Raw genomic sequence first — 26248 nt, 5'->3', positions numbered from 1 at the left:
ACTCGCTGACTCAAAACCGAACGCCGAGCCAGCGCCGTTTCCTCCGACCAGCCCCGCTGAACATGTGTGTCACACACCCCGGCTCGTGATTCATCCGCTGGGCTGCTCAAAACCTCCGGCCGCCCCAGAGCCGCTCTCCATCCCTGGCGCCGGGGCCGTCCTGAGCAACCCCCCACGCTCGGGGCTCGCTGGAGACGATGGGAAAACTCTGCCTGGCTCTCGGGATCGCCGCCGTCGTGCTCTGCGCTGCTGGCGTCTGGGGTAGGTTTTCCAGCCCGGAGCGCTGGTGCTTGCTTAAAGCCGGATTTGCCCTAGTCAGGCGTTTAGCGCTTATGCTGCCGATTATTTTCCAAAATCCCAGGAGTTTCTGCTTCCCCAGGGTCTGCGATTTCCCATGAAAAATCGCTCGAAGGGGAAGCTGGCAAACTGAAACCTCGGCGCGTCTCCCAGCTACCGAGCGCCACTCAAGCCCGTTGCGCTCCGGCTGGTTTGGGGCCAGGAGGGATTCTGGAAGGTGTCGTGGGTTCGGGACGTTGCGGCTCAGCGTGTTATTCTGCCCGTGGGTGCGGCAGGTTTATGTTCTCTACCTCAGCCGTACTTGGCTCCGCGTGCCGGTTTGTACTGGAAGCAGCGGGGTGTGCCGGGGGCTCTCGCCGCAGCGACCGGGCAGCGAACGTGCTGGGGGAGTTTGCAGGGCAGGTACTTACTGTATCCCTGGCATTTTAAGGGCCTGGGGTGTGTTTACGCTGGCCTTGCTCTCCAGTGTCATTTTTCTCCCAGTATTTTGATACTTTCCTTTGAAACCTCTGATTTCTGGCATCGGGCGATTACAGAAGGAATAGAGCTTGCATTTAAAAAAAATCTCCGGTGCCTCTGGTGTGGAGGAGAAGCTGAAAAAGTGATCCGGGTGTCTCACAGAGGCTCAAAAACTCCAGAAAAGAAATCTTGCCGTTCCAAAACAGTGCAGGTTTTTTCATCTCCCAGTTTATAAACCACCTCTTTGTTTTCGAGGCCTGACTCGAGGGGATTTGGGGGCAACGTTGTTCTTCCTAAAGAATCCCAGACTTTGCTAAATTCCCAAGAATAAAACGCGCCTTAGAGTTGCTGCCTGGCTGATCCGTCAGCCGTCAGCGTGGGAAACAAGGTAGCTCCCTGGAAGAGCTGAGTTCCCGGCATCGCGGTTTGGGGCTGTGTAGGCAAAAGGAGGACAGGGATTTCTCGGGTCGGATAAATAGGAATTTGTGTGTGTGTGTTTGTGTGTTGGGACCGGAGGAGAGGAATTAGGAGGGACGGTGGCTCTTCTGCGTGAACCTCTGCGCGTGTGGCACATACTAGCAGTGTTAGGGCAACATCACCGATGTGACAGTCGTGTGTGGTGGCACCTGCCAGCAACTGAGCTCAGTTTGGGGCATCTTCTCTCCAAGAAGATGCTGGGAAACACGGAGGGATTCAGCGAAAAGACAGAGCCCCAGGATGGCGTGGGCAGGAGATTAGCGAGAAAAGCCCAAATCCTTATTGCTTAGACAAGCAGAGAGCCCAGGGAAAGCCGAAGCATAGTCTGTGTGCATCTTTATCAATATAAAGTTTCCTGTGCGCACATTCTTGCACGTATTAGCAGAGAAAACGGAAAAAAAATTAAAAAAAAGATGGGTAGCTGGCTCCTGCGGTGCACAGAGAGGGGAGGAGGTTACTGGAGTGCAGATCTGAACGCCTGAGTAATCTTCCCCGGCGCGGGGAGGAACGATGACCCGCCGCAGACGTCTGGGGCGTTCGGGCGCACCGTTTCACCTCCCTCGGCCCCGCAGTGCCCGGGGGGCCGCGGCAGAGCCCAGCGACGGGCGGCGCTTTCCCATGCTGCGGCGTTTATCTCCGGTCTCACTGTACTGGACGTGCCAAGATCTTTTTTGTTTTTTTTTTAATCCCTAGTCCTCGGGATCAGGTTGTTATATGAGCCTCGCTGCTTTTGCACTAAAAAGAAAATGCAACTTCAGTGCTTCAGTTTATTAGCTTTTGTGGCTAGAAGAACAAGCCCAAAAAATGGGAAAAAAAGGGAACTAGAAAACACAGAAATTATTATTTTAGGAGTCTTATGATTTTACACCTAATCTCTTAATGCGGGGGTTAGGGATCTCGTGCCAGCAGTGCCGAGCGCTCCGGGGTGCCCCGTGGCCTGGGCGTTTTTGCAAGTAACCTAAAGAAAAACCAAAGGGGATCAGGCCAGCTCCGATGCAGTTGGCGTAGCGCCGAGAGGGGCTGGACGGGGATCTCATTAACCTGCTAACGGCCAGGTCCTGAGCCTGGGCGATGGTGCTGAGGCGCTCACAGGGCCAAAAGCAGAACAGGGTGAAGGCAGAGCACCCTCCGCTCGCCTCCCGCTGTGCGTTTTGCACCAGCGACGTCACGCCAGGAGCCCATATCCCCATCTTGCTCCAGCAAGGTCCTTCAAACGCCTCACCTCCGCGTCCAGCCGTGGACGCGGTGCTGGCACCGCCGTCGGACAGGCCACCAGGACCTCAGAGATGGTGGCTGACACCTCCCGGCCACCCGCGGGGACCTGGTGGGACGCCGCAGAGGGATGGCAAGAGAGCAGCCCCCGAGGCAGCCTCGGGGCAAGGCAGCGTCTCTCCCGCTGAATCCCCTGTGGTGCCACCTCATCTAAAGCGATGTCCTCCCCCAGGGAGTCACACCGGCTGCAGTCCCACCACTCTGCCCCGGGGCGGGACAGCCCCTCTGGTGACCACTCATGGCCTGTTTGGCCGGTAAATGGGATTTACATCTCCAGCAAGGGAAGGTGGGTCAAGGCCTGGGATGGAGCCGGGAGCAAAAGGGAGCCCTGAAGGCATCCGGTGTTGGCTTTGGAGCAGCCGCCACAGCTGGTGCTGAGGAGAGGAAACCACCGGGGCCGACGTGCTGCATACCGGCAGGAGATGATTTGTACCAAATGCTGGCGAGCAGACGAGCTCTTCGGAGGAGAGGGATGTTCCTGGGGCTCGTTAGCCCTGGAGCTCACGTTTCGCCGCGTGACAAGGCAAAGCGGAGGAAGTTTGGGGGTTGGTTGGCAGGAACAAGATTATAGATCCTCCACGTTGTGTCTCTCAGGGACCAGGGCTGATGCTGCCGCCGGGGGTCTCTGGGGTTTATCCCAGCGGTGACACAGGCAGAGCTGTCGGCTCAGGGCACCCAAGCAGGTCTCACCGCAGGGCACCTCTGCAGGTAGCCACCGTGGCCACGTAGCCCTCATTTCTCCCAGCACCCCACCCTGTGCAGGGGGAAACTGAGGCAGTGCTGTAATCCTGCCCTCGCGAGAGCCGCGGGAACCGCGAGCCGCGAGTCGGCGGCTGGACGTAGCGGCTGCGGGGAGGGACGCGAGACGGGAAAGAAATTTCAGGGCTTGGCAAGGGGCAGCGGCTACCTGGCACCGCTCTCCCCCTTCCCCGAGCGCTCGCCGCGGCGGAGCCGGTGGTTCAGGCCTGCGAGCCGCGGTGCCGAGGCCCCGAGGCTGCCGGAGACGGAGAGAAAGGGGAGAGCGGCAGAGGCCGTTAGCGCCCGGGCTCGAGGCCAGATGCTCTTTGCACAGCGCTTGGCGCAAGAGGGGTCCTGGGCTGAGCTCGGGGATGATGGATATGGAAGCGTGTTCCCCGGGGATCACGTCCGAGCAGACGGGGTTGCTACACGGGTCACGTCGTGGGCCGGGAAGGCCCAAACGTCGTCACCTCTGCCCACGACCGAGTGGCTTCACGAGCCGTCCCCTGCGTTTGGGCACGTGGCCCCGGGGCCGGCAGCTCGGGTTAATCCCGAACGCAGTGAGCTGCCAGCGCTCGCCGCTTCCCCGGCGGCTGCCCGGCTAATGCTTCCCCTGCCGTCCGCAGCGGGCTGAGCCGCCCTGCGCGAGCCGCTCCGCCAGCAGCTTCCAGCTGCGATGCGCAGCAGAAATCCGTGGCACACGCCCCGGCGCTGGGCTGCAGCCCGCCGGCATTTGGCAAGTCGGGAGGGATTTCACGCTGACACGGGAAGAGTAGGCACGAGGAAGCGGGAGCCAGCGCCACCGCTGCAGGCTCTGCTTGCTGGAGACGCTCAGCACATCCTTCCCTTCCACCCCCTGCCTCTCTGAACCCATCTCCCGGAGGAAGCAATATTGGAGCTAATGGATTTTTAAGTGCCCCCGGTGCGGAAAGCACCGGAGATCAACCTGTCGCTCTTCTGGGCAGTGCTAAATGCAGGGAAGTCCCTTACTCATCCTTGCACGTGGCTCTTCGGTATTTCTTTGGTGCGTGTTGAGAGCCCTGGGATGCAACGCCAAAACGCACGAGCAGGCACGAAGCGCTGCGGGGCCGCAGCTATTTCCTCCTTCTGTTTCGCAGTGCGTTTCCTCTCGAAGCTGCAGCAAGTGCCGTCTTTTCCGCCCGCGCACCGCAAGCGGCAGGGCACCGAGCAGGGAAGCCCCGGCGCAGGGTGACGCACGGCCCCGCCGTGGTTCCCGTCCCGTCCCCTCTCGGATGGCCTCGCATGGCGGGGAGACGCCGGAGCGCACCGCTCCGTGCTGGCGAACCACAACTCCCCGCGGCTCCGGCAGGGTGACAGCTTTCTCCCGGATGTGCAAGCCTGGGAATGCTTGGCTCCTCCATCCGTTATGCCGTCACCGCGCAACGCCTTTTGCCGGGATTGAACCCCGTGCTCAGCGGCGAGGCAGCCCTGCTAGGGACAGCCGGCCGGCCCCCGGCAGAAGGGGAAGGGGCAGGCAAGCCCCTTGCCACCCCGTGCCCCTCGCTTTCGGCACTGCCCTCAGGCTCAGCAGGGCTGGCATTGCAAGCCCGAATTGCTGTGCGCGTTGCAAGCTCGAATTGCTGTGCATGTTGTAAGCTTGAATTGCCATGCGTATTGCAAGCTCAAATTGCCATGCACATTGCAAGCCCAAATTGCTGTGCGCGTTGCAAGCCCGAATTGCTGCGCGCATTGCAAGCCCGAATTGCTGTGCACGTTGCAAGCCCGAATTGCTGCGCGCTTTGCAAGCCCAAATTGCTGTGCACGTTGCAAGCCCGAATTGCTGCGCGCTTTGCAAGCCCAAATTGCTGTGCACGTTGCAAGCCCAAATTGCTGTGCACGTTGCAAGCCTGAATTGCTGCGCGTACACTGTTTTGGGGAGGTCTGAGCCTGTGCATCTGTTTACACCAGCTGAGCATCTGGCCCTCAATGCGGGTGCATCGTTCTCCTCTCGGGCTGAGCCCGGCAGAACGGAGATGTCCCCCACCCGCTGGTGGCAGCGGGGTTTGGTACCACATGGGTGCAAGGCTGCAGGGATGGGTGTCCCCAGGTGGCTGAGGGGTGCTGGAGCCTGGCCCCTTAAGGGAGCTGCAGCTGAGCAGGTGGGAAACGAGGCTCAGTCCCAGGCAGGATGAAACCCAGCTGGTACTAGGCTCTGGGGAGTGCGTTTGGGTGGTTATAAAAGTGGCAGGGAGGCCATGCCCAGGACCTTGGGGATCTGCCTCCTGCAGGGTCTGACCATCAAAGCCAGTGACTGAGCACTGAGATTTCAGCACACGTGTGGGCAATGGTTGGTGCAGCAGCTTGGCGGGGCTGTGCCGTGGCCGGTTTTAACTGCTCTCCGTCTTGCCGTTGCAGGGGGTAACATCTGCACCACGCGTGGGGTGAACTCCTGCAAGCAGTGCCTGGCCGTGAGCCCCCTGTGCGCCTGGTGCTCTGCGCAGGTAAGAGACGGAGGAGAGACCCTGGGGGAGGCTGGAATCCCGTCCCCGAGCCGGAGGAGGTTACGGCCTTCCGATCCCGTGGGAAGGAGGCAGGCCGTTCCACATCTCTTCCCGCTGTGTCCAAACACATTCCTCGGCCACATCTGGTGCTGACCGCAGCTCGAGACACGCATCTCAGGTCTCGTGGGCTGGCAATCCCTGCGACGCTCTGAAAACCTGCCCCTTATCTGGGTGCTTAAGGGGAAGCTGCGCGGAGCTAGCTGGAAAAGGCTAATTATTTTTCATCAGGAGTTCAAAATAGTTGCTTTTTTCCCCCAACTTCCTGCTGTGCCACCTGGGTGACAATGCAAAAAAATACAAAAAGAAGTGGGTTTTGCTTGCCTCTTGGAAGTGCACCTTTGAAAACCTGTTTTCCTTTAGGCTGGAAAGAAGGTTTCCTTCCTGAAAGCCCCTTGTAGAGTTCTGACTAAAGGAATTTAATTCCTGGAAGGGTTGGAAAAGGGAAGGGGGGGATCTGAAGAAAAGAGGAAAATCTTGATTAGAAGGAGAGTTTCTGTAAAAGTTGTTGGTTTAAAAAGCTGCTCCTCACTGGGAGGATGGGGGCAAAGGAAAGGCCAGCACCTGAGAGGCCATGCCTGGCTTTAGTTACTGAACTAAAGATGATGTGAAAAAAACACTATTTTCAGAAGCCTTGACCACTTACCCACCCTCGGCTCACTCGGCCTTCCCCCCAAAAAGTTGTCCCAGCCTTAGAGCTGAGCTGTGGCTCTAAAAATCCCTGGCTTGGGCAGATGAGACCCTGGAAAAATCTGCCACGATACCTTCCAAAAATGCTGCCTGTAGGGTTTGTCTGTCGGGAAAATAAGGGGGGGAGTTTCCCGACACCGATTGCATCTGGTGAGCAACCAGCCCCAGGGGAGAGATGGAGGGGAGGTGAGGGTGGGAAGGGGAGAAGTGATAGAAACTCCTCCGGGGCTTAAGTGAGGCATCGCCTTAAAAATGTGGCGCTTGTGTGTTGAAAGGGCCGGAAGGAGTTCCCCTTCCGGCGAAGGGTAGAGGTAGCAGAAGTGGTTTTTCGCTTCTCTGAACCTGAAATTCTGCGGTCTCGAGCTGCAGTTATGCCTGTGACCCATGCAGGGATGGAGAAAAGACCTGGCAGAATTGGTCCAAGCTGGGAAACACCATTGGATCCCACCAGCATGGCTGATTCCCGCTGGGTTGGATGGCGTGTGCTGGGACATGCGTGCTGGATCCGGACCCGTGCCTCTGCCAGAGCCTCCCCTGCCTGGCTGGAGGAGAAGCCACCTACGCCCATCAGATAACAGGGGGATTTCGCGGCTCGCTCTTGGCGTGCAGGGTTAGTGAAGATGTTTGGCTCGATGAGACCTGATTTCTCTCCAGCGAGGAACGGCTGAAGCTCGCAGCGGGACACCGAGCCTTGCTCAGCCTCTCCTCGCTGCGCAGGGAGGAGCGGAGCCTTCCCGGCCGGGCGGGCGCCTTCCCCTGCCTCCATCCTAGGCCGTGCTGGTGTCTTGACGCTGCAGCGGGGGCTGTAAAATTTTTTTTTTCCTCGAATCAGCAAAGTTTTCCAAAAAAGGAAGTATTTTCGGCGCTGCTCAGGGCTGCGCTCATGGACAGACGTGACAAGCAGGGAGCCGCCTTGCTGCCAGCGACTGGCCTCCGGAGAACCAGGCTTTGCAGGCTTCTCAGCAGCTCTTGCCTCTGACATCTGGACCACATTGTCTTAATTTAGCAAAATGAGGGTTTTTTCTGTGGGTTTGTTTAATTTCCCCGGGGTAGGGGAGGTCTCTGATCCTACCCCCCCTTTTTTTTAAAGGGACACTGCCCTTATTTGTATCCTTTTCTTTCCCACTGTAGTTTTGCTTCATCCTAGCTATTTCCCCGCTGAGCAAGGGCTTGGTAATTGCTCCTGCTCCATCCTGGGGTTGAACAGGACCAGGGAGGGGGGTTCAGTCGCTGTTCCTTGTGATCGCTGGCCCCACTGAGTGCTGATGCAAAGGATCACTCTATTTTCTTTATTTTCAGAAGCCTTGACCGCTATTACCAATAAATGGATGTGCCCATCCACTCACTTTTCCTTTTAGGATAAGTTAGCCAAGTCTTAGAGCAGTGGCCCTAAAATCGCTTTGGGTGGGTGAGATCTTGGAAAAATCTCATAACACCCTGCCAAAATGTCACCTGCTGTGGTCTCCTTGGAGCAAAGGTGGAGGCAAGGCTCACCAGGGTTTGATTTAGTGAAGCAGCTGGAGGTTTCAGCTTAATTTTTGGAGGCCTCTGTGCTTTAGGTCCTCCCACAAGCTCTCCTGCTGGGAAGCTGTAGCCCTGCGTGGCTGCCTGTGAGATGGCAACGGGGATGTCCCTGGGATGCAGGAGTCCTGCAGCATCCCACTGCTGCGAGCACCGAGGGGGCTCTTGGATGCGGCTGGCTTTGCCAGCATCCCTGCACGACTCTGTCCTCGCTTCCAGCGTTTGGAGGTGATGACTGGGGGTAGACTCATTGGGTTTCCAGTCCTGGAGTGAGCTCGAGTGGCTGCAGAGGTGCCCAAAGGGGAAGTGGAGTGGGAGAGCTGTGCCAGGGGCTGCAGAATCCCTTCTGGCAGAGGAGGTCAGAGCACGTGCCCTTCCACCTCCCTGCCCTGGAGGGCCTCTGCCCGGGCAAGCAGGGCCATGCTGACGGGAGCGTGGGGTTGTCACAGCATTGGCAGGTTCCCCAAGTCCCTGGGTCTGGTGAGGCTGCGGAGAAGGTGGGGGGGAAAAAAAGAAAAATCTGCATGAGCCTGCTTTAGAGTAGGGGCTGGGGACTGCAAGAGCCCTGTAGACAAATGGCCTGTCACTGGCATGTCCTTCCCTGGCCTCTTGTAGCCAAGCTTTGCTGAAAAGGTTCCTGCGAGCCCTGAGCTGATCATGACGCTTAGGGCTGCCGGGAAAGGGGAAGGATGTGGTGTTGGGATTAATGGGCTGCCTCCCTGGGGATCGTGCAGTAATGATGCTGCCAATCCTGTAAGGTGCTAAATGTCCTCAGGAAGCCTGGGAGCCCACCAGGACCTGAAGGTGTCACACCACACCAGCACCCCAGTGAGACCTTTCTGCTCAGCCAGCTTTTCTCCCAAATATCTTTCCAGCGATTTCCCTGCCTGGGACAGGAATGTATGTGATGATCGATGGGGTCTGTTGTAAACCAGGCATATTTTCCAGCTCTCTGTTGCAGCAGATAGACATACTTCTAGAGCTACATCTGTCTCGGGGGTTTTGCACAGTTCCTTGGTCCCAACAACAGGCTGTGGCAGGGAGTCCCGTGGTGCAAGCTGGGGTGGGCAAGTGGATGCAAGGGAGCAACCTAGCCAGGCAACTTGTCCTGGTTACTGACAGCAGGCTGCCCGAGCGGGTAGGGTGGAAATGGGAGGCCACAGAGGAGGAACGTGCCTGCTGATGTATTTTCTGGCTATCAGTTGAATTGAGGGAGGAGAAAAGGCAGATAAAGGCCCCTGTTTCCAGAAGGGCTGTAGGCCAGAAGGGGCCTCCTGACACTGTCTGCACTTTTTCACTTGTTTGCTCAAAACACGCAAAGCAGTTCCTGGGCTCAGGCAGCCTGAACTTGTGGGAGCTGATATCCCAAACTGAGAATCTCTCCCTTCTCCCGGATGCTGAGAGGTTGCAGAGCTGGAGTTTCACCTTTCCCTGCCCCAGAAATAGGGAGCAGAACCACTTGGTCGCAGCTCATACTAGGAGTTGTGCTGCATCCCTTTGGCCCGAGGAAAGGCTGGGTTTGGGTTTGTGCGGGTTACCCGCTGTGAGACTTTGCCTGTAGAAAGATTTGGGCTTTGTCGTTCAAGAAGGGAGCTGGAGGCTAGAGAAACGCTTTGGTCGGAGGGGAGGGCATCTGCTGCCCAGCTGGGACGCGCAGCTGCACGTCCCGGCAGCGTCAGGCCAGGAGGGGAATGTTCCTGTGTTTGTCTTTGAGAAACGCCTCCCCCCAGGAGCAGGCACAGGGGTGGTACAAGCTCCATCTGCCTGAGCCATGATAAGGAGGAAGTAGCTGGGAGGCTTTCTAGGAAATGAGGGAAGGGGCTGGAGACTCACAGTGACTTCACGCTTTGGGCTTCCTGCCTCTGACAGATGCTTGACAGCTTCTCCCGCAGCTCAGTTGCTGTCTCACTCTTTCACTCCTTTTTTGGTCCTCTTTTTCCCTGTCAGGCTCCATCCAGCAGGAAGTTGGAGAGCTGAAGATAAGCTTGAACTGTTCTCAGACAGGAACTAAACTCCATTTCATGCTATGGGCTCAGCCCTACCAGGCCTGTTCCTTGCTCACAGCAAGGTTTCTAAGGCTGCATGTCAAGAAAGAGTGAGGGGAAAGCTGGCTCTTCTTTTCCTGAAGTTCAGAAAACCCCCAAATGTCCCAAGCTTTGCCCCTCATTCGCAGCCTGCCAGCATTCACGTCCTGCCTCGCTGTCCCCCAGCACACAAAACCACCGCATAGGACCTGGTGATCTTTCCCGTTAGCTTTGCCAGAAACCAAACCTGAGGCTCCTGCTACTAGAAGTCAGGAAGGAATTTGTCAGGGACAAGTTATCCATCGCTTCCTTTTCTGCAGGGGTTGCTGTACTCCTCTCCAAGCAGCTAGTGTGAGAGGCAGGGAGCAAGGCAGGGTCACCCTGGCTGGACCCAAGCCTGCCCTGAGGACAGGGGGTCTCTGCAGAGGTTTGGACAGTACTCCTGTCTGCTCCCTCCCCTCTGGGGAGACCTTGTTGCCCCCAAGCAGTCTCTTATCCTGGTTTTGCATGAGACATGACACAGCTGTGGCTCTTTGGAGAAAACCTGGCCCTCTCTTCTCCTCTGCCCCATCATCATGCTGGTTGGTTCCTGGCCACCTTTGCCGCTGACTCTGCCCCTCTCCCACAGGTCTTGGACCAAGGATCACCTCGCTGCGACCTATACAGCAACCTCCTCCAAAATGGGTGTGGGAAGGACCACATCGAGTTCCCGACCAGCAGCATAAGGATCCTAGAGGACCGGCCTCTCAGTGACAAGGGCTCGGGGACCTCCACCACCACCCAGATGAGCCCCCAGAAAATAGAGCTGAACCTGCGACCAGGTAAGGGCCCCAATGTTGATGGGGTTGAGGCAATCTGCTTGAAAAGGAGATTTGGGCTCTTTGAGTGCTTTAGTGAAAGTCAGCTCGTGTCTAACAAGGCACAGACTGGGCTGGAAGGTTTGAACTACCAACAGGTCCCCTTTTAACATAATTTTCCAGGTTCATTTCAGCCAGACAGGCTGGAGCCAATTAACTTTTACAGTGGTTGTTTTCAATCCTGCACCACCATAACACTGCCCACCACCACCTCTCACTTCCTTGAACATTGAGGAGTTTAAAGTGACACCAGGCAGGAGGCAAAACTAAAGGGTGTCACTTGCCCAAGGTTACAAAACCGGTTTGTGGAGCACAGAGCGGAACAGTGTCATCGCCATGGCCATGCCCTGCCCCGGCGTGTAGCCCATCATGTGCTCTTGTTAACGGTGATCTGCTCTGGTGGTGGTGTAAAAGGGCTGAGAAGACCAGAGAAACTTGAATTGTTCAACCTGGCACAGCTGTGTGTAAATCCATGAGTGTTACCCCCTTCTGGAGGGAGGTTAGGGATGGTGTAGGTGAAATGGCTGTGACAATCGCTTGCGAGTCTCCTTCTGCCCCCAACACTGTGGTATCGAAGCACCTAGTAAGGATGCAACTAACCTCTGCCACACGTGATTCAGTCTCTTCCTCCTCCTTGGGACTTCAGAGCTGTTCTCTCACGAGAACTTTTGCTCACAATTTCCAGCCATGGCTGGTAGCTCCTTTGGATGCTATCCCTGGGATGATTCAGTAGCTGGTGGGGCCCTTGGGTGCCTTCCAGTCTCAGTAGGAACAAATTTCAGTTCTGTGTGTTCCTTAAAACCCTGGGGCCAGGTTTCAGTGATTGATAGTGTGTGGACCTGACATCCCTGGGCCTGGCCACAGGGAATCCTGACCCATCAGAATAACGGCAGTCTGACGTGTCCGCTTACCTGCAAAATGGGGATGTATAGTTTCTAAGTAGCCCTTGCTGTCTTAGGTCAAAAGGTGTTTGGCAAGAAGCAGGTACATGCATTGCTCTGGAGAGAAACTGAGGCAGAGAGGACCTATTCCTTGGAAGCAGTAGATGAAAGCCCTGACTTGATACCATCTCTGCCCAGCCAAGAAGGCTTGGCATGAGTTATGTTCTTGGACTCATGAATCAAAATACTGAAGGATATAACCAGGATAGGTCACAGCCTGTGTCCCACAGCCTCAGTGAGTCCTTGGGGTTTTAGCTCAGCAAGGAAAATAGATGCTTTCTGAGCAAAAAGTCCAGATCCCCAAGATACATGGTGGTGCTCTGGCAATGCAGCTGGCCTTAGGAAGGTTGGATAGGGGATGGAGCTCTTTGGTCTCTCTTAGATTTTGCAGATACTTTCTCCATCCTGAAAGTCAGAATCTCAGATGAGCCAATTTAGAAGGGGGGAAAAGAAAACAGAAATAATTTGGGATCAATTAAAGCTTTTTTCCCCAAATTCGAGGTATTCTGAGAAGACTGCAGCTGTGCCCTAGCTTACATTTCAAAGCAGCTGTTTCAAAGAACGACAAGAAAGAACCTTTGTCTTCTTTGAAAAAAATGCTGAGAACACTTAGGGTTGACCATTTCTTTCTGCTTTTCAAAGTGTAAAAGTCACTGAAACTGGCCTACTCCCCAGAAGTGTGTTGGTCCTGTCTAAGGAAGTTTTTGTTTCAATGGAAAATGTTTTACCAAAAAGCTTCCCAGCAGGGCCTGGGAGGAGCCAAGAGGAGTGGGAAGGGACAAGGAGTGGGATGAGAGGTCCTGAGAGATGTTCTGAGGCTTCAGGAGCCCAGAGAAGCCTTAAGCAGCAGAATGGTCCCCTGGCAATCCCCATAAAACCTGCCCCACACGCAGGTTGTTTCACTCATGCCAGCCAGTGTGTTGGGTGTACTTTGTTAGTGTGGGACAGCCAGGGAGTGTCAGCTCTGAGCAGAAGGATCTATTCACATCCAGTAATGAGAACTGGAGAACAAGAGCCCTAAGCCACACTTGCCATCCCTGAGGGGTCCACAGCATACCTTCTCTGCAAGCACCCTGGCGTAGGGTTTTTGCCCCTTTGTATGTCTATTTAATTGTGATGTTCTCCTCCCAGCAGCTTTAGACCATCTCTTTGGGTTTCTGTTGACCCTGTAGATTCAGTTCCTCCCTTGTCCTGTGATGAGCCCTCTTTGCTCCTCTCCAGGAAGAATCTCTCACTCAGCTGCTGTGTTGTGTTACAGATGACTCCCAGATCTTTCGCGTTCAAGTACGCCAAGTGGAAGACTACCCCGTGGACATCTATTACCTGATGGACCTGTCCAACTCCATGAAGGATGATCTGAGGAATATCCAGAACTTGGGCACCAAGCTGGCCAGTGAGATGGGCAAGCTAACCAGCAACCTACGCATCGGTTTTGGGGCCTTTGTAGACAAGCCCATTTCTCCCTACAAGTATATATCTCCTCCAGAAGCTGTTGTGAATCCTTGCTATGAGTAAGTCCCAGCCGGATGTATTGGCTATCAACAGCTGGGGAGGCCTGTAAGAGCCAGAAGTTAACAGGACACCACTGAGCTGTGGCTGGGATAAAGCATCTTGGCTTTATGTCACACTGGGAGATACTGCATGGGTAGCTGGTATGAAGCAATTGAGCACTGCTGGTCACACCTGCTGAGGATTTGGCCCTTGGCATCCAAAAGAGGATGCAGTAGGATTCCTGGGTTCGGTTTCTGGCTTTTCTTCCCCCAGGCCTGGTGGGAGCTTGGTCCAAATTCCTCTGCAGAAATGGATTTCAGCAGGGAGTTGGGCACCTGATTTACTGGGACCAGGCAGGGCTTAAACCTTGGACACACAGGGAGGAAGAGCAGGCTAAAACTTTGAAGTATCATTCACCCTGAAAGGCTGTGGGTACAAACAAGTTTCCACCATTCCTCAGGAAAGACACTGAGGCTCAAAGACAATAAAGGATGTCTAAAAATCCCATAATATTCACTATGTTGGCCATGGGAATTGGAATTCCCAGCAGAACAAGGCTGGGAACTGGGTGAGACAAGACTCCTATAGCCAGGTTCTCCAGAGCTTGTACACCAGAGCCTCAAGCCATCATGTTGAAGCAGGGGCTGCTGACATGAGCCCAGCATCACTGTCAGGGTGGTTGGGTCCCTACTGCGGGTAAGAACAGAACTCAGGGTGAGTTGGTCCCCCACCCAGTGCCTCAATTTCCCTTCCTCATTAGTTTACTTGAGGCCTGGGCCAGAGCAAGAGCTGACAGCAGTGTAGATGTCCTGTTTCCCAGGACAGGCTGTGAACAAGAACAGGCAGGTACTGTGTTGCTTGCAGGAAGGCTTGCACTGGAAGGAGGCATCCCAGAGAGAACCATAGGACAGGAGATGGCTGCAGGGCTTGGGTCAGAGCTGGAAATGCCCGGTGAGCCTTGAGCCCAGGGCCCTGACTGCTCTCCTCCCCCTGCCTCCCCCAGGATCGGCGAGATTTGCCTGCCCATGTTTGGCTACAAACACGTTCTAGCGCTCACGGATGAGGTGACCCGCTTCAACGAGGAGGTGCAGAAGCAGAGTGTCTCACGGAACCGCGATGCGCCAGAAGGTGGCTTTGATGCCATTATCCAAGCCACTGTCTGTGATGTAAGAATGCTTGGCCATGGCATGGAGAGGGTAATTGGGCTGGGATTGATGGATCAACCACCCAACCCTGCCAGGACAGCATCTCGCTGGACTGTAAGCCCTGTGGAGCTGCAGCAGGGCTGAAAGTCTGGACAGGGTGAATGTTGAACAAGGGCTTTTCCAGGCTGACAGCCAAGGGAAGGGCAGGACCCTGATGTGGTCCTGGGAGCAGAGGGGGCACTTCAGAGCTGATGTGGCAATCCTTTGTCACCTCTAGAGTAGCCAGCCCTGAAGGAAAGTCTTCTCCTGTGCCCACACCTTGATTTTGCTCATGCTGGAGACAGCTTTTAATTTGCTAGAGAGTTACTCAAGGTGACTAATGACTGAAGGACACACAACCTCCTGTCTTTCACCTTCACAAGCAGCTCAGGCTCCCTTGTCAGCCCAAATATACCCCACAGCACTTTACTGGGACAGTGATTGCCTTTGATTCCCTCTGTAGTCACAGGTTTGGGGGGCCCATATGACCAGGCTGTGACCTGAGATGGCAGCAAAGGGAGTAGCTGGGGTGATGGCGTGCAGGGCTGCCCACAGCGCACACTGCTGCGGGACTGGGAGCTGCCTGTGCCCTCACTGCAGGAGAAAATTGGCTGGAGAAATGATGCTTCCCACCTGCTGGTCTTCACCACGGATGCCAAGACCCACATCGCGCTGGATGGGAGGTTGGCAGGCATCGTGCAGCCCAATGACGCCCAGTGCCACATTGACAAGGATAACTTCTACTCGGCCTCCACCACACTGGTAAGCCAGGGCCCACAGGTGGGGTGGAGGGGGAACCTCCCTGTGCCGTAGGTGTAGGTGGCCACGTCAGGGTGTTTTATCCATTTTGAAACAAAGCAGAGGAGACCTTGCAGGAGTGTGGTACTAGCTAAGTGTGTGTGACTCTTCCAGGTGTTAGAGGCTCTCTGGATTGCCCCAAGGAGCAGTGCCTGGCTCTTAGCAGTGAGACATTGCACCTCCTGATCTGATCAGACCCTCTTTAGGGAGGCCAGAGTCCTGCTCAAGATCCTAGTGGGACAGGAAACATGGACCAGCCCTGACGGGGGAGTGTGATGGGGACCAGGGAGGTTAGGGGTACACATTCACGGGTTACAGCCTCTCTGCTCTCCCTAGGACTATCCCTCTCTGGGCCTGATGACCGAGAAACTCTCGCAGAAGAACATCAACTTGATCTTTGCTGTGACGGATACTGTGGTTGGCCTCTACCAGGTAATGGCTGCTGTGGAAAACCCCCATCACGAGGTGACTGGTGGAGTCCCAAGGAGCAGGCTGTGGGTGGCTGGGCATTGCCTGGTGGCTCCACATCCCTGCAGCCATGCAAGAAGGGCAAGCCCATGTTCTGCAAGGAGCCCAGTTTGGCTCAGGAAGCTCTTGCATGCCCAGGCCCAGCTTGGCCCAGCTGTGACATGTTCACCTGTCACAAGCAGACCATGCTTCTGTTTTCTCACCAGAACTACAGCAAGCTGATCCCAGGCACGACTGTGGGAACCTTGTCCAGGGACTCCAGCAACGTCCTGCAGCTCATCGTGGACTCCTATGGGGTGAGTGTGCAGTGCCACCACGTCTCTCTGGGCAGTGCAGCTCCAGCCCTGCCCAGGCAGCTCTGAGGGGCCAGGGAGGTGAGTGGGGGCTGCCTTCTCATTTTAGAAGAGCAACTGCTTGCAGGACACACAGAGCCTTGCCTTGGGTGCTTGAAGAAGAGCTGTACACTGTGGTGACCCCCACGTCAGCTCTCTCCCTCCCAAAATAGCCACCACCTCTCACTGCAAACCACCCATGCGACCTTGACAGCTCCCCCGGCCCTGGGCAGCCTCCCTGGACCAGCTGGAAGCATCTGCCTCTGTGTGTGCAGAGTGGTCTGGGGGAAGTGAGATCACTGCATTCGCCACCTCTGTCCCTTCCTGTCCTCGAAGGCCTCTCCGGATACGGCTGAGGCCTGAGAAAGACTCGGAGCACTTGGCTCCCTTCCCGCTCACACTGGTGCACGTGGGAACGTTGCTGCGGCGTGACGGCTGCTCGGGGACCACAGGGAGAGAAGCTTTCCTGCCGACGTCCTTTTCTCTGCCCCTGTCGAGACCATGCGGGCAGAAGTGTCTCTGTGGGGGGACAGCAGTGAGACGGAGGCAGTGGTGAGGGTGCGCGGAGCCTGCTGCTTCCCGGCATGCAGTGATGGGGCTGCGGCAGTGTGTGGTTCCAGCCGCTGGTAGCAGGGAAGAGCTGCGGTGCTGCAGGGCCCCCGTGTCCTGGCTGTCACCCTCTTGCTGGGGCTGAGCCCTGCCTGACCCGTGCTGCCTGCTCCATCACTTCTCTTTGCCCCCTTGCAGAAAATCCGCTCCAAGGTGGAGCTGGAAGTGCGTGACCTCCCCGAAGAGCTGTCCCTGTCCTTCAATGCCACCTGCCTCAACAACGAGGTCATCCCCGGACTCAAGTCGTGCATGGGGCTCAAGATCGGGGACACGGTGAGGCTCCCGTTGGTGTGCTCGGTTTTCCTCCCCTTCTACCTAGCTGCGCTCCTCAGAAAGGGGAGCACAGCCCACGGGGTTGCCAGGCCTGGCCAGCTCGTCCGATGCCCTCCGTGGGCCCAGCTTTGCCCACTCCCGGTGACACAGCCCTGCAGAGCACCTTGCAGGCTCCTTGCAGCAGAGAGAGGGGTCCAGCCGGGACAGATGCAAGAGGGAAAATGCTGTTATCGGTCTGCTGCATGCAGGCTGTGGTCCTCCAGTTCTGTGGGTGCTGCTGGCCAGGGTCAGATGGGATGCGGGGCTGCGTGGGCTTTTGGGCTGATTTAGCTTGGCTAACCTGGCAGGCAGGTGCCCTGCCCCAAACTGTGCTCTGGAAAGCTTTGAGAGGCCTGCTTGGTCCCGTGTCCTTAAGCTTGGACCTGGACCAGGCATCTGGGTGCAATGGTGCTGAGCACAGCCTGGAGCAGGTACCCCGATACTGCACTGGGGCTGCTGACCCCCCGGGTGCCCCTTTGCAGGTGAGCTTCAGCATCGAGGCCAAGGTGCGGGGCTGCCCGCAGGAGCGGCAGAAGTCCTTCACCATCAAGCCCGTGGGCTTCAAGGACAGCCTGACCGTGGTGGTGAACTTCAACTGCAACTGCTCCTGCGAGGCTCAGGCCGAGGTCAACAGCCCCCTGTGCAGCCAGGGCAACGGCACGCTGGAGTGCGGCGTGTGCCGCTGCAACGCGGGCCGCCTGGGCTCGCACTGCGAGTGCTCGGAGGAGGAGTACAACCCCTCGCAGCAGGACAACTGCAGCCCCGGCGAGGGCCAGCCCCTCTGCAGCCAGCGGGGCGAGTGCGTCTGCGGGCAGTGCATGTGTCACAGCAGCGACTTCGGCAAGGTGACGGGCAAGTACTGCGAGTGCGACGACTTCTCCTGCGTGCGCTTCAAGGGCCAGATGTGCTCGGGTGAGTGGCGCTCGGCGGTGGCCAGCGAAGCGGGGCGGTTAGCGCGTGCAGGGGAGGCAGCTCCGGGCGAGCTCGAGAGCCTGCGGCATCTTGTGCTGCCCGAGCTCACGAATGATGGAGACGGCAGCTATTTTGGGGCTTGTCCCACGCATCTTGCGGGGCGTCCCCTGTTTCCTTGGGGGTGAACACGGTGGTGATTCCCTTCTGCTGCCGCGTTGCCCTCTCTTTCCCCTGGATGCGGGATGGCTAGGCTGCTCTAGGCAGCTACTGGTTCACGCTTTCCCTGAGCAGTGTCGGTATCTCGACTTGCTCCAGGAGGACACTGGGAACCTCGACCCAAGCCTGAGGTTGGTCTTTTTTGCCCGGGGACCCTCAATACCATCAGAGGACCCCGGAGAGAGAGGGCAGCTGCCCCCACCACCAGCTTCCTGCAGCCCTGGCTCTCCCTGGGGCCACCAAGCATGTGGCGCAAGGGGGAGAAATGACTCCATTTCTGGCAGCTTGTTCCCCCTCCGCTCTGCCTGTGCCTATAAGTCACAGCCGGGCGATGGGCTCCTGGGGTTAGAAACAGGCCTCGCTCCCTGCTTAGACTCGAATCAAAGCCCTTTCGCAGTCCCAGATGGATCTGAGATAATGCTCTGCGAAAGGAAACCCAGGGGCGGCAGGAGAGAAGGGTGGGGAGCGATATCGCAGGGTTGGGATTTTGGAGGAGACTGAGTACTAATTTTTTCCTCCACCCAGTTTTTAAAGAGTCCTTGCTGGAAAAAGTAGTGGGGAAGCAATCGTCCCGATTGCTCGTCCTGACGGCATCCTCCCTCCAGAATATTCATCTCCTCGATTTTGCTACCGGGCTCCCCACCTCCAGTCTTGGCTCCTGCTATTTTCAATACGAGGGAGGATCAGATTCTCAGTTATTCCTCCTACGCTAAGAATGGGAAGGATCTGGTCTGCCCTGGGTCCCCTTGCAAGACACCTCCCAACAGCAGTCGTTCAACGTGTCCCGGTGTGCCAGGACCCCTTCCCCATCCCGAGAGCCCCTCCTGGGTCGCCAGTGCACGCGGGAGGTCTGAGCGTGCTGGAGCAGCGAACCCGGGGAGCCGAGTCCTGGTCTCGCAGAGGCTGGGAGAGGGACGGGAGCGCCTGGGGCTGGGACGTGAACTTGCAGCACGTCACCTCCCAGGGCAGAGCGCTCCGAAACGCTCCCGCTTAGCTCAGAGCCTGACAGTGCCAAGCAGGACGCCCTCCCCCTTCCTGCCCCGAGCTGATTCAGCTCCTGAAAGCAGCAGTAAAACGTGTAATTTTTCTTTTCTTTTTTTTTTTTTTTCTGCGGCTGGGTTAGTTTTTGCCAGTTTTGTTTCCCCATCAGCTTGCCGACGGCTCGGTGCCGGCCATGGAGCCGGCTCCGGGGGATCGGTGGGATGGGGCGGCCAGAGCAAGCCGTTAGGTCCGCGCTGTCTGCGCAGCCTGCCCCGGGCTATCGGGGGGGCTATCAGTGTCCAACCTCGCTCCATGAGCCCAGGCGAGGTGGCTGCTAACAGAGGGCCGAAAAAGCCCCTACTGGGAGTCCAAAAACCGTCAGGACGTGCGTGTGCCTGGTACTGCCTCCGAGCAGCAGCCGTAGGTCACGCTGTCGCCCCAGCCTGCCTCTGCGCTGCTGCGACCGATCCCTTATCTTAACAGCGTGGTGATAACGGAGGAGAAAACATTGTTTTTTCTCACTCCTATCACTCAGTGCCCAACCTCTGCCCCGCCGAGTCCAGGCGTCTGTCCCTCTTCCCGCCACCCAAGGCTGGCGCTGGCCCCGGCGGTCCGGGTCCGGGTCCCGCGGCGCGGGCTGCTTGCGCAACGGCCCCGCGGGGGGTCTGGCAGGGCCCCCCCGGAGGTGGTGATGGATCGCCGGCCCCAGGCGGAGCAGGCTGCTAATTAACCAGCTCGTTATTTCTGGCGCAGCCCTGTGCCCGCCTCCCTGGGGCAGCCTGGGCCCCTGCCAAGGGCTGCGAGAGTAAACGCAGCTCTCCGCTGAGACAGGAAAGGTTTTTCCCCAGGGCCGACTCCTGCAAAATCGAGGCTTGGCGTAAGCCCGGCCGCAGCTCTCCTTGCCCCCTCCGCGCCGTCTGACCCGGCGGCATCGATCACGTCGCGTTTAGCTACTCCAGCTCCTCCGCGGCCCGTGTATTTCCATGCCCTGTCACCCAGCCCGGCGCTGTTTTTCCTGTGACTCAGTCCTAGTTCCTCATTAACCAGGTTACGCATCTATTTCTCATGCCGGTGCCACCGTGCCCCGGAGCTGGGGGGGTGAGCAAGGCGTCTGGCCGATGCCCCCGCCGGGAGCAGAGCTCCCGCCGTGCCCCCGCGCGCTCGGGGTGGGTCGGCTCGTGCTGGCTTCGCGGCGTTTCCGCCAGTTAGTCTTGTCGTTGCTGGAAACTCTCAAGTCAAAAATCAAACCGCAATCCAAACAGCTCCAGGCTTTGGCAAGGGTTTTGCATGTCTGTCTGTCTGTCTGTCTCTGCTGTTTGTGATCAAACCAGTCTCGGAGAGCGTGCAGAACTCGTCAGGCTTTTCCTGGCAGTCGGCTTTCCATGAATGGTTCGGGGCTGGGAAGTGAGTCGCGGTTGCTGGGTTTTGCCCGGACGTCCTAACTTAATCTGAAACCGAAGACAAAAGCCCAGGCTTGAATAGCTCGGAGACGGATCTGATCAGGGATCTCTAGCTGTTGCTGCCAACCAACCTGGCAGAGCCAAGGCAGCTCAGCCTGAAACTTGGCACGTTTTCTTATTGGGATGGAACAAGGAGGGCATCGCGGAGGCAGCGTAACGGAGCGGGGGACGCAGCAGGCGAAGGGATGGGACTGGGATCAGCGAGGAGGCAGAGCCCAGCACGGACGTTAGGGCCAGGCTTAGCACAGCGCAGGAGGCTCAGCCCGAGCTCTCGGAGGACACTCGAGGGCTCAGGAGCTGATGTCCTCCTGGTGGTCCCCAGGGCACGGGCAGTGCAGCTGCGGGGACTGCGTGTGCGACCCCGACTGGATCGGGGACTACTGCAACTGCACCACGCGCATCGACACCTGCATGTCCAGCAACGGGCTGGTGTGCAGCGGGCACGGCTCCTGCGTCTGCGGCAAGTGCGAGTGCACCCAGCCCGGCTCCTACGGCGACACCTGCGAGAAGTGTCCCACGTGCCCGGATGCCTGCACCATCAAAAAGTGAGCGATGCGCCAGGGCAGAGACGTGCCTCGCCGGGCCAGAGCGCGTTGGGGAAGCCAGAGCTGGCGGTGGGGTCTTTGCCCGCTAGCCGTGCCGCAGCAGCAGCCCGGTTAGGCTGGGCTTGCTGTGATCTTCCATGGGAGGGCAAGCGATGGCAACGGGGTGGCTTGGCCGTAGAAATGGGGGTCTGCAGTTCTGCGTGGCCTCCCTGTCACTGCCGGGATCCCTGGTGCCCCAGGTGAGCAGGGCTGTCCGGGGAACCCCAAACTGAAAGGTGTGACAGCTCCCGGAGTAGAACATGGAGAGCTCCCGATGCTTCCCTTCCGCTCACAGCACCTCCTTCCTCTTCCTCAGGGACTGCTTGGAGTGCAAGAAGTTTGAGCGGGGCGTCCTCATGGACCAGCAGTCCTGCAGCCGCTTGTGCCGCGACGAGATCGAGATGGTGCAGGAGCTCAGTAAGAGGGGGACAAGGGACTTGGCAGGGCAGGCGTACCGCAGCCGGACCAGGCAAATCCCCGCCCTAAGCCATGAAAATCGGGGGCTGCGTATGCCGTGCCCAGGGTCAGGTCCTTGCCCCTGCGTGTGCTTCACCCACGCCTGGTGAGGTGGGCTCTGACAGCCTCTCGCTTCCGCAGGCGACAGGGGCAAGGACGCCGTGAACTGCACGTACAAGGACGAGAACGACTGCGTGATGAGGTTCCAGTACTACGAGGACTCCAGCGGGAAGTCCATCCTCTTCGTCGTAGAGGAGCCAGGTACGCCCGTGCTCCAGCGGCTGCCGCGAGCCCTTCCCCGAGCCCGTAGCACCTCCGCGAGCTCCCGGCCCTCCTGCTGGCGCACCAGGGTTCGGCGGTGCCAGCGAACCCTTCCGGGCAGCCCAAAGATCCTGCTCCCTCCCCAAAGCCACCAGCAAACTCGAGCACTCCGTTTAGTCTGTACGGAGCAGGAGGAGCCGCTGCTGGCAGCAGTCCAGCCGGGAGGTGCCGAAGACCCGTGTGGGTGTTCCCCACTTCCCTGTCTTCCGTAAACCAGTCCCGTTGCCATTCGGGAGAGCCAGAGGGACAAACATCTGCTTCCTCTGGGCCTCCATCCACCTGGCAGCGTGGCTTCGAGACGTCCCCCCACCGAAGGCTCTGCTGCCCACTCGGCTTCCTCTCCCGGCGTCTTCGAGCTCTGCTGGGCCTTGGCACCTCCCAAGAGCCAGGAGCCGGTTGAAGCCGATGCTCCGCGGCAGCCGGCACGTGCCGTGTACCTGGGCTCTCCAGACCCGTGTCCACGGGTGCCGCTGGGCTGGGAGCCAGCGAGCAGGACCCGCTGGCCGTTTTCCAGCGCCGGCCACAGCAGGGCTGGGAGTCCCTTTGCACCTCGGGCTTTCGGAAGCGGAGCGCCGCTCCCCATCCCGGCAGGGCAGAGAGATCCGGGGCTGGAGAGGGGTTAAGAGAGCTGCGTCGTTCCTTGCTTCACACCATCCGGGGCCGCAATTTCCTGCTTGTCCCGCGTTTCCCTGCCGCGTCGCCGGGCCGTTTCACCCCCAGTTGAGGCTGAGCCGCCGGCGGGGAGGGAGCTCGACCTTCCCACCTCCCCGGCCCCATCGCTGACGCCACGGTTCGGATTTTCTCGAGATGTCGTTAGAGGCCCGGCTTTCGTTAGCAATGCAGAAGGAATGCCTCGTTTTCCCCAGCGTTGCACCCAGCCCGCGGTGTCGGAGGAGGGTGCAGGGGCTGGGCAGAGCCGGAGGGAGGGGATGCGGCTGCCTCCCACGCGGAGCAGCCTGGAGGTATCCAGCGCTGCTGGGCCTCCAGCAGGCTGGAGAGCAGCTTTCCAGCTCAGCCGGCCGCAGATCCTTCCAAAGCGGGGTCAATAAAGCAGCTGCCGGCTCTAATTACAGCCGCCCGCCACGTCCCACCCCTTCTCCAGCCTCCGTGCGAGGGGGGACGAGGCAGCGAGGTTGGGGGGGTTTTGCGGGGCTGCGCAAGGTGCCCGGTGCGGGGGGAAGCGGGGACGGGCTGCGCGTCGACGTGCAGCCTGGCAGCCCCGAGCGCGGGCGGTGGAGGGGTGCCAGCTGGGCTGCTTGCCCGTGGGTTTCAACCCGGCGAAGAACTTGGTCTCCTGAGCTGTCATCTCCCCCCTGCCGTGACCGGATCTCTGATACCCCTGGCCTGCAGCCGCGGGCTGAGCACACGCAGAGGCGCAGGCTCTTCCTGCTGTCCCGGGAACATTGGGCCATCAACAGGTGTCAGGTTCAAGGGAGAGGTGGACAGCACTAGGGTGGGCAGTTGGGTACAGACCCCAGCCTGATGTCCTCATCTGGGCCCATAGATAGGAGCCTGAGCACCTCAGCGCCCACACCCTGTCCCCTTTTTATAGGGACTGGTGTGTTCAAGGGTGGAGGCTTCTGCCCTCCAACAGAGGAGGACAAAGTCATCCTTAGACCAGAGGAGCTCCCCATGCTCATGGTCAGGCAGTGAGATAGGGTAGCCCCTGAGCTGCTCTTAATTCCCCTGGGGGTGCTGAGCCCATCTAACCCTCGTTTTCTTCCCCCCAACAGACTGCCCGAAGGGACCAGATATCCTGGTGGTCCTGCTCTCGGTGACGGGGGCCATCCTGCTCATCGGCCTCGCCGCCCTGCTCATCTGGAAGCTCCTCATCACCATCCATGATCGTCGGGAGTTCGCCAGATTTGAGGAGGAGAAGGCCAGGGCGAAGTGGGACACGGTAAGGGCCAGCGGGGTCACGTGTGCCAGGCAGGAGCCCCTCAGTGCCAAGAGTTTAATCCCAGGTCTGAGCAGATCTAGATCCCAGCGCTCCCGGCCACAGAACCCTGTCCCTGTCCGTGGTCTCCTGGGGACATTTGTTAGGGACTAGCTTGCTTTGTTCCTCTGTGTGGCACCGGGCAGGACTCAGCATGGCAGTGCCAGCCCAGACACCCCTTCCCCGTGCCTGCTGCCATCCTTGGGGCCACGCACAGGGAAGAGCAGATGTCCTAGATGCTTCCCCCACCTCCGGTGCATCCTGAGCGCTTGGCACTGGTGTGACCCTCTGACTCACTGCCTGCATCAGTGTTTCTACCCCGTGAACAAGGCGGAAGGTCCCTCCTGCCACGGGACGCCTGGAAGGGCTGAGGCACCCGATGCACGAGGAAGGGGGCCGTGGCAGCAATGGTGCCTCCTCCTGTGTCTCCACCACCGCCCAGAGGGAAGGGAAGAGATGAGGTGGGATGGCACGGCTCTTTCAGGAGCCCCGTTTGCTTCCTTGCCTGCTCCCAGTGCAGCTCCTCTCCTCCAGTGCAGCTTTTCCCTGCTCTTTCCCTGCCGTGAAACCTCCTGGGGAGCCGTTAAACGGCACAGCATGCTCCAGGGCCAAAGCCCTGAGTTGGAGCCATGGATTCACCACTCCATGCTGAAACGGCACCTCAGTTTCCCCAAAGCGGAGCCAACGCTACCTACCACCCCGCAAGGCTGATGCCAAGCGCAAAGTGGTGACGCTCGTGTCGTCTTTTTCCTCCAGGGCCACAACCCTTTATACAAAGAGGCTACGTCTACCTTCACCAACATCACCTACCGCGGGAACATGTAAGGATGCCCACGGCCCGCCCCGTCCCTTCCCAGCGCTGGCCGTGGGATCAGCGAGGATCGTGGGAGTCTCTGGAGTTCGGTGCGGGGAGCTTGTGTGTTGTCTGTGCGTGAGTGTGTCCGCGTGGGTGCGAGTGTGTCTGTGTGTAATTTAACCCCTCGACTGGCTCCAAGACCCTGTTGTCCATCACCCCGCTGTACCACAGGGATGTTCTCTCCACGGCAAACCTCTTCTTTACCTCTGGGCCGACTCCAAGGAAGCGGGCGGCCCCTCCATGCACTGAACAAGGAGAAAGGGGACTTTCTCTGGCTGGCAAGTCTGTGAACTCTGTTAGGTGCTCATCAGGGCCAAGCGCATTTCAGGAGTGGCTGCTCGAACCCAAGGCCACGAGCAGCTCTGCGTGGCCCCTGCTGGAGGAGCTCTGCCTGTTTTGGAGACTCCCCACATTGATCTGCTGGATCCCTTGTGCACTGGACAGGCTTTGGCCCTCCTGGGTGCAGGAGCCATCTTCTCTTGTGCCAGGGTGGCTACGCTTGCTACCTATCTGGCAGGAGCCATCACCGTGCTTTATGGGCTGAGGTTACCGGCTGAGTAACTTGGCAGCCCAGTGCTTCTTGCAGCAACACATTTCTGGTGCTACTCTGGTCCAGGACAGTGAGAAGCAGTGCCCTGACATCGCAGTGACCTTCTGAAATCTCTCCCCATGCACTCAGTTTGCACCAGCAGCCACCTCCATGTAGCATCAGCTGTGCTGGTCCCAGCTGCAGCCTGGCCCATGCCCTCAGATGGTGCTGAGCTCCCCGTGTCCACCTTCCCCATGCCAAGAAACACATAGCTGGTTTAGCAGCCCCAGGCAGCAGCACCGACAGTTTTGTGAAGGAAAATAAAGGGGCCGGGTGCCACCTTGTTCAGAGCTTGGCTCTGCTGGCATTTCTGCTGCCTGAGCCCCTGGGCTGGGCTGTACGAGGTTCTCTGCCCCCAAAGCAGTCGGATGGCTGGATCCTCGTGGATTTGTTACACCAAATAACAACCAAGACCTCACGAAAGCTGCCTGGGCCGTTCCTCCATGCCTACCTTCCCCACCATGCTCAGGGCTGTGCTGGCAGGCCCCAGGGCAAGGGGACCGAGCTCTGGTTTTTGTCAGGGGTCTCTTCCCCCTTCTCTCAAACACCCTGCTGTGCTTGGAAGCAGCCTGAGCCTGGGCTCCCTCCAGGACAGCCAAGCTGGTGCAGGGTGCGTGTCCCCTGCTCTGCATCTGGCCTTCTCCAGCAGCGTGGGAACTGCCGGTGTCCTAGAGCGACAGCCATGGGCAGAGGCGGCAGGAGCTGGCATGGGAGCCGGGGCTGAGCCCTGCTGCCAGCGCTGGAGGTGCAGCGGCAGCTCCAGAGGCTGCCCCGGCACCCTGCAGGGCAGCAGCGACTCGTTCCACCTCCGGATGCTTCCCAGGGCACCAAATAAAAAGCCTCAAACCACTAACGGTGTCGGTGTCCACGTGCACAGGCTGTGCCAAGGCCTCCTGCCTTACAGGGTCCCAGCGGCTGGCACTGACTCTGCAGCGCGTCGGCCGGTGG

The 26248-nt window shown here is 58.4% G+C and overlaps 1 protein-coding gene across 1 annotated transcript; it reads left to right on the top strand.

Moving 5' to 3' along the window:
• ITGB3 (integrin subunit beta 3) lies at positions 1-26149 on the top strand. Its single transcript, XM_067311871.1, has 15 exons — positions 1-261; positions 5620-5705; positions 10626-10818; positions 13054-13306; positions 14290-14452; positions 15071-15232; positions 15605-15700; positions 15943-16032; positions 16816-16950; positions 17472-17901; positions 20881-21103; positions 21459-21559; positions 21740-21859; positions 23653-23819; positions 24612-26149. The coding sequence occupies exons 1-15, from the start codon at positions 198-200 to the stop codon at positions 24678-24680; spliced, it is 2352 nt and encodes a 783-aa protein (XP_067167972.1). The 5' UTR covers positions 1-197; the 3' UTR covers positions 24681-26149.
• Positions 26150-26248: the final 99 nt, after the last annotated feature.

This window comes from Apteryx mantelli, chromosome 28 (genome assembly GCF_036417845.1).
Source record: "Apteryx mantelli isolate bAptMan1 chromosome 28, bAptMan1.hap1, whole genome shotgun sequence".
Lineage (NCBI taxonomy): Eukaryota > Metazoa > Chordata > Aves > Apterygiformes > Apterygidae > Apteryx > Apteryx mantelli.
The sequence above is the reverse complement of the archived record's forward strand: the minus strand, read 5'-3'. Positions and strand labels throughout refer to the sequence as shown.

Bases quoted from the DNA above. Each gene is read 5' to 3' on its own strand.
- ITGB3 (XM_067311871.1), top strand. From the start codon at position 198: ATGGGAAAACTCTGCCTGGCTCTCGGGATCGCCGCCGTCGTGCTCTGC. The intron at 262-5,619 runs GTAGGTTTTCCA...TTGCCGTTGCAG, and splicing joins CTGCGCTGCTGGCGTCTGGG to GGGGTAACATCTGCACCACG. The intron at 5,706-10,625 runs GTAAGAGACGGA...CCTCTCCCACAG, and splicing joins GCGCCTGGTGCTCTGCGCAG to GTCTTGGACCAAGGATCACC.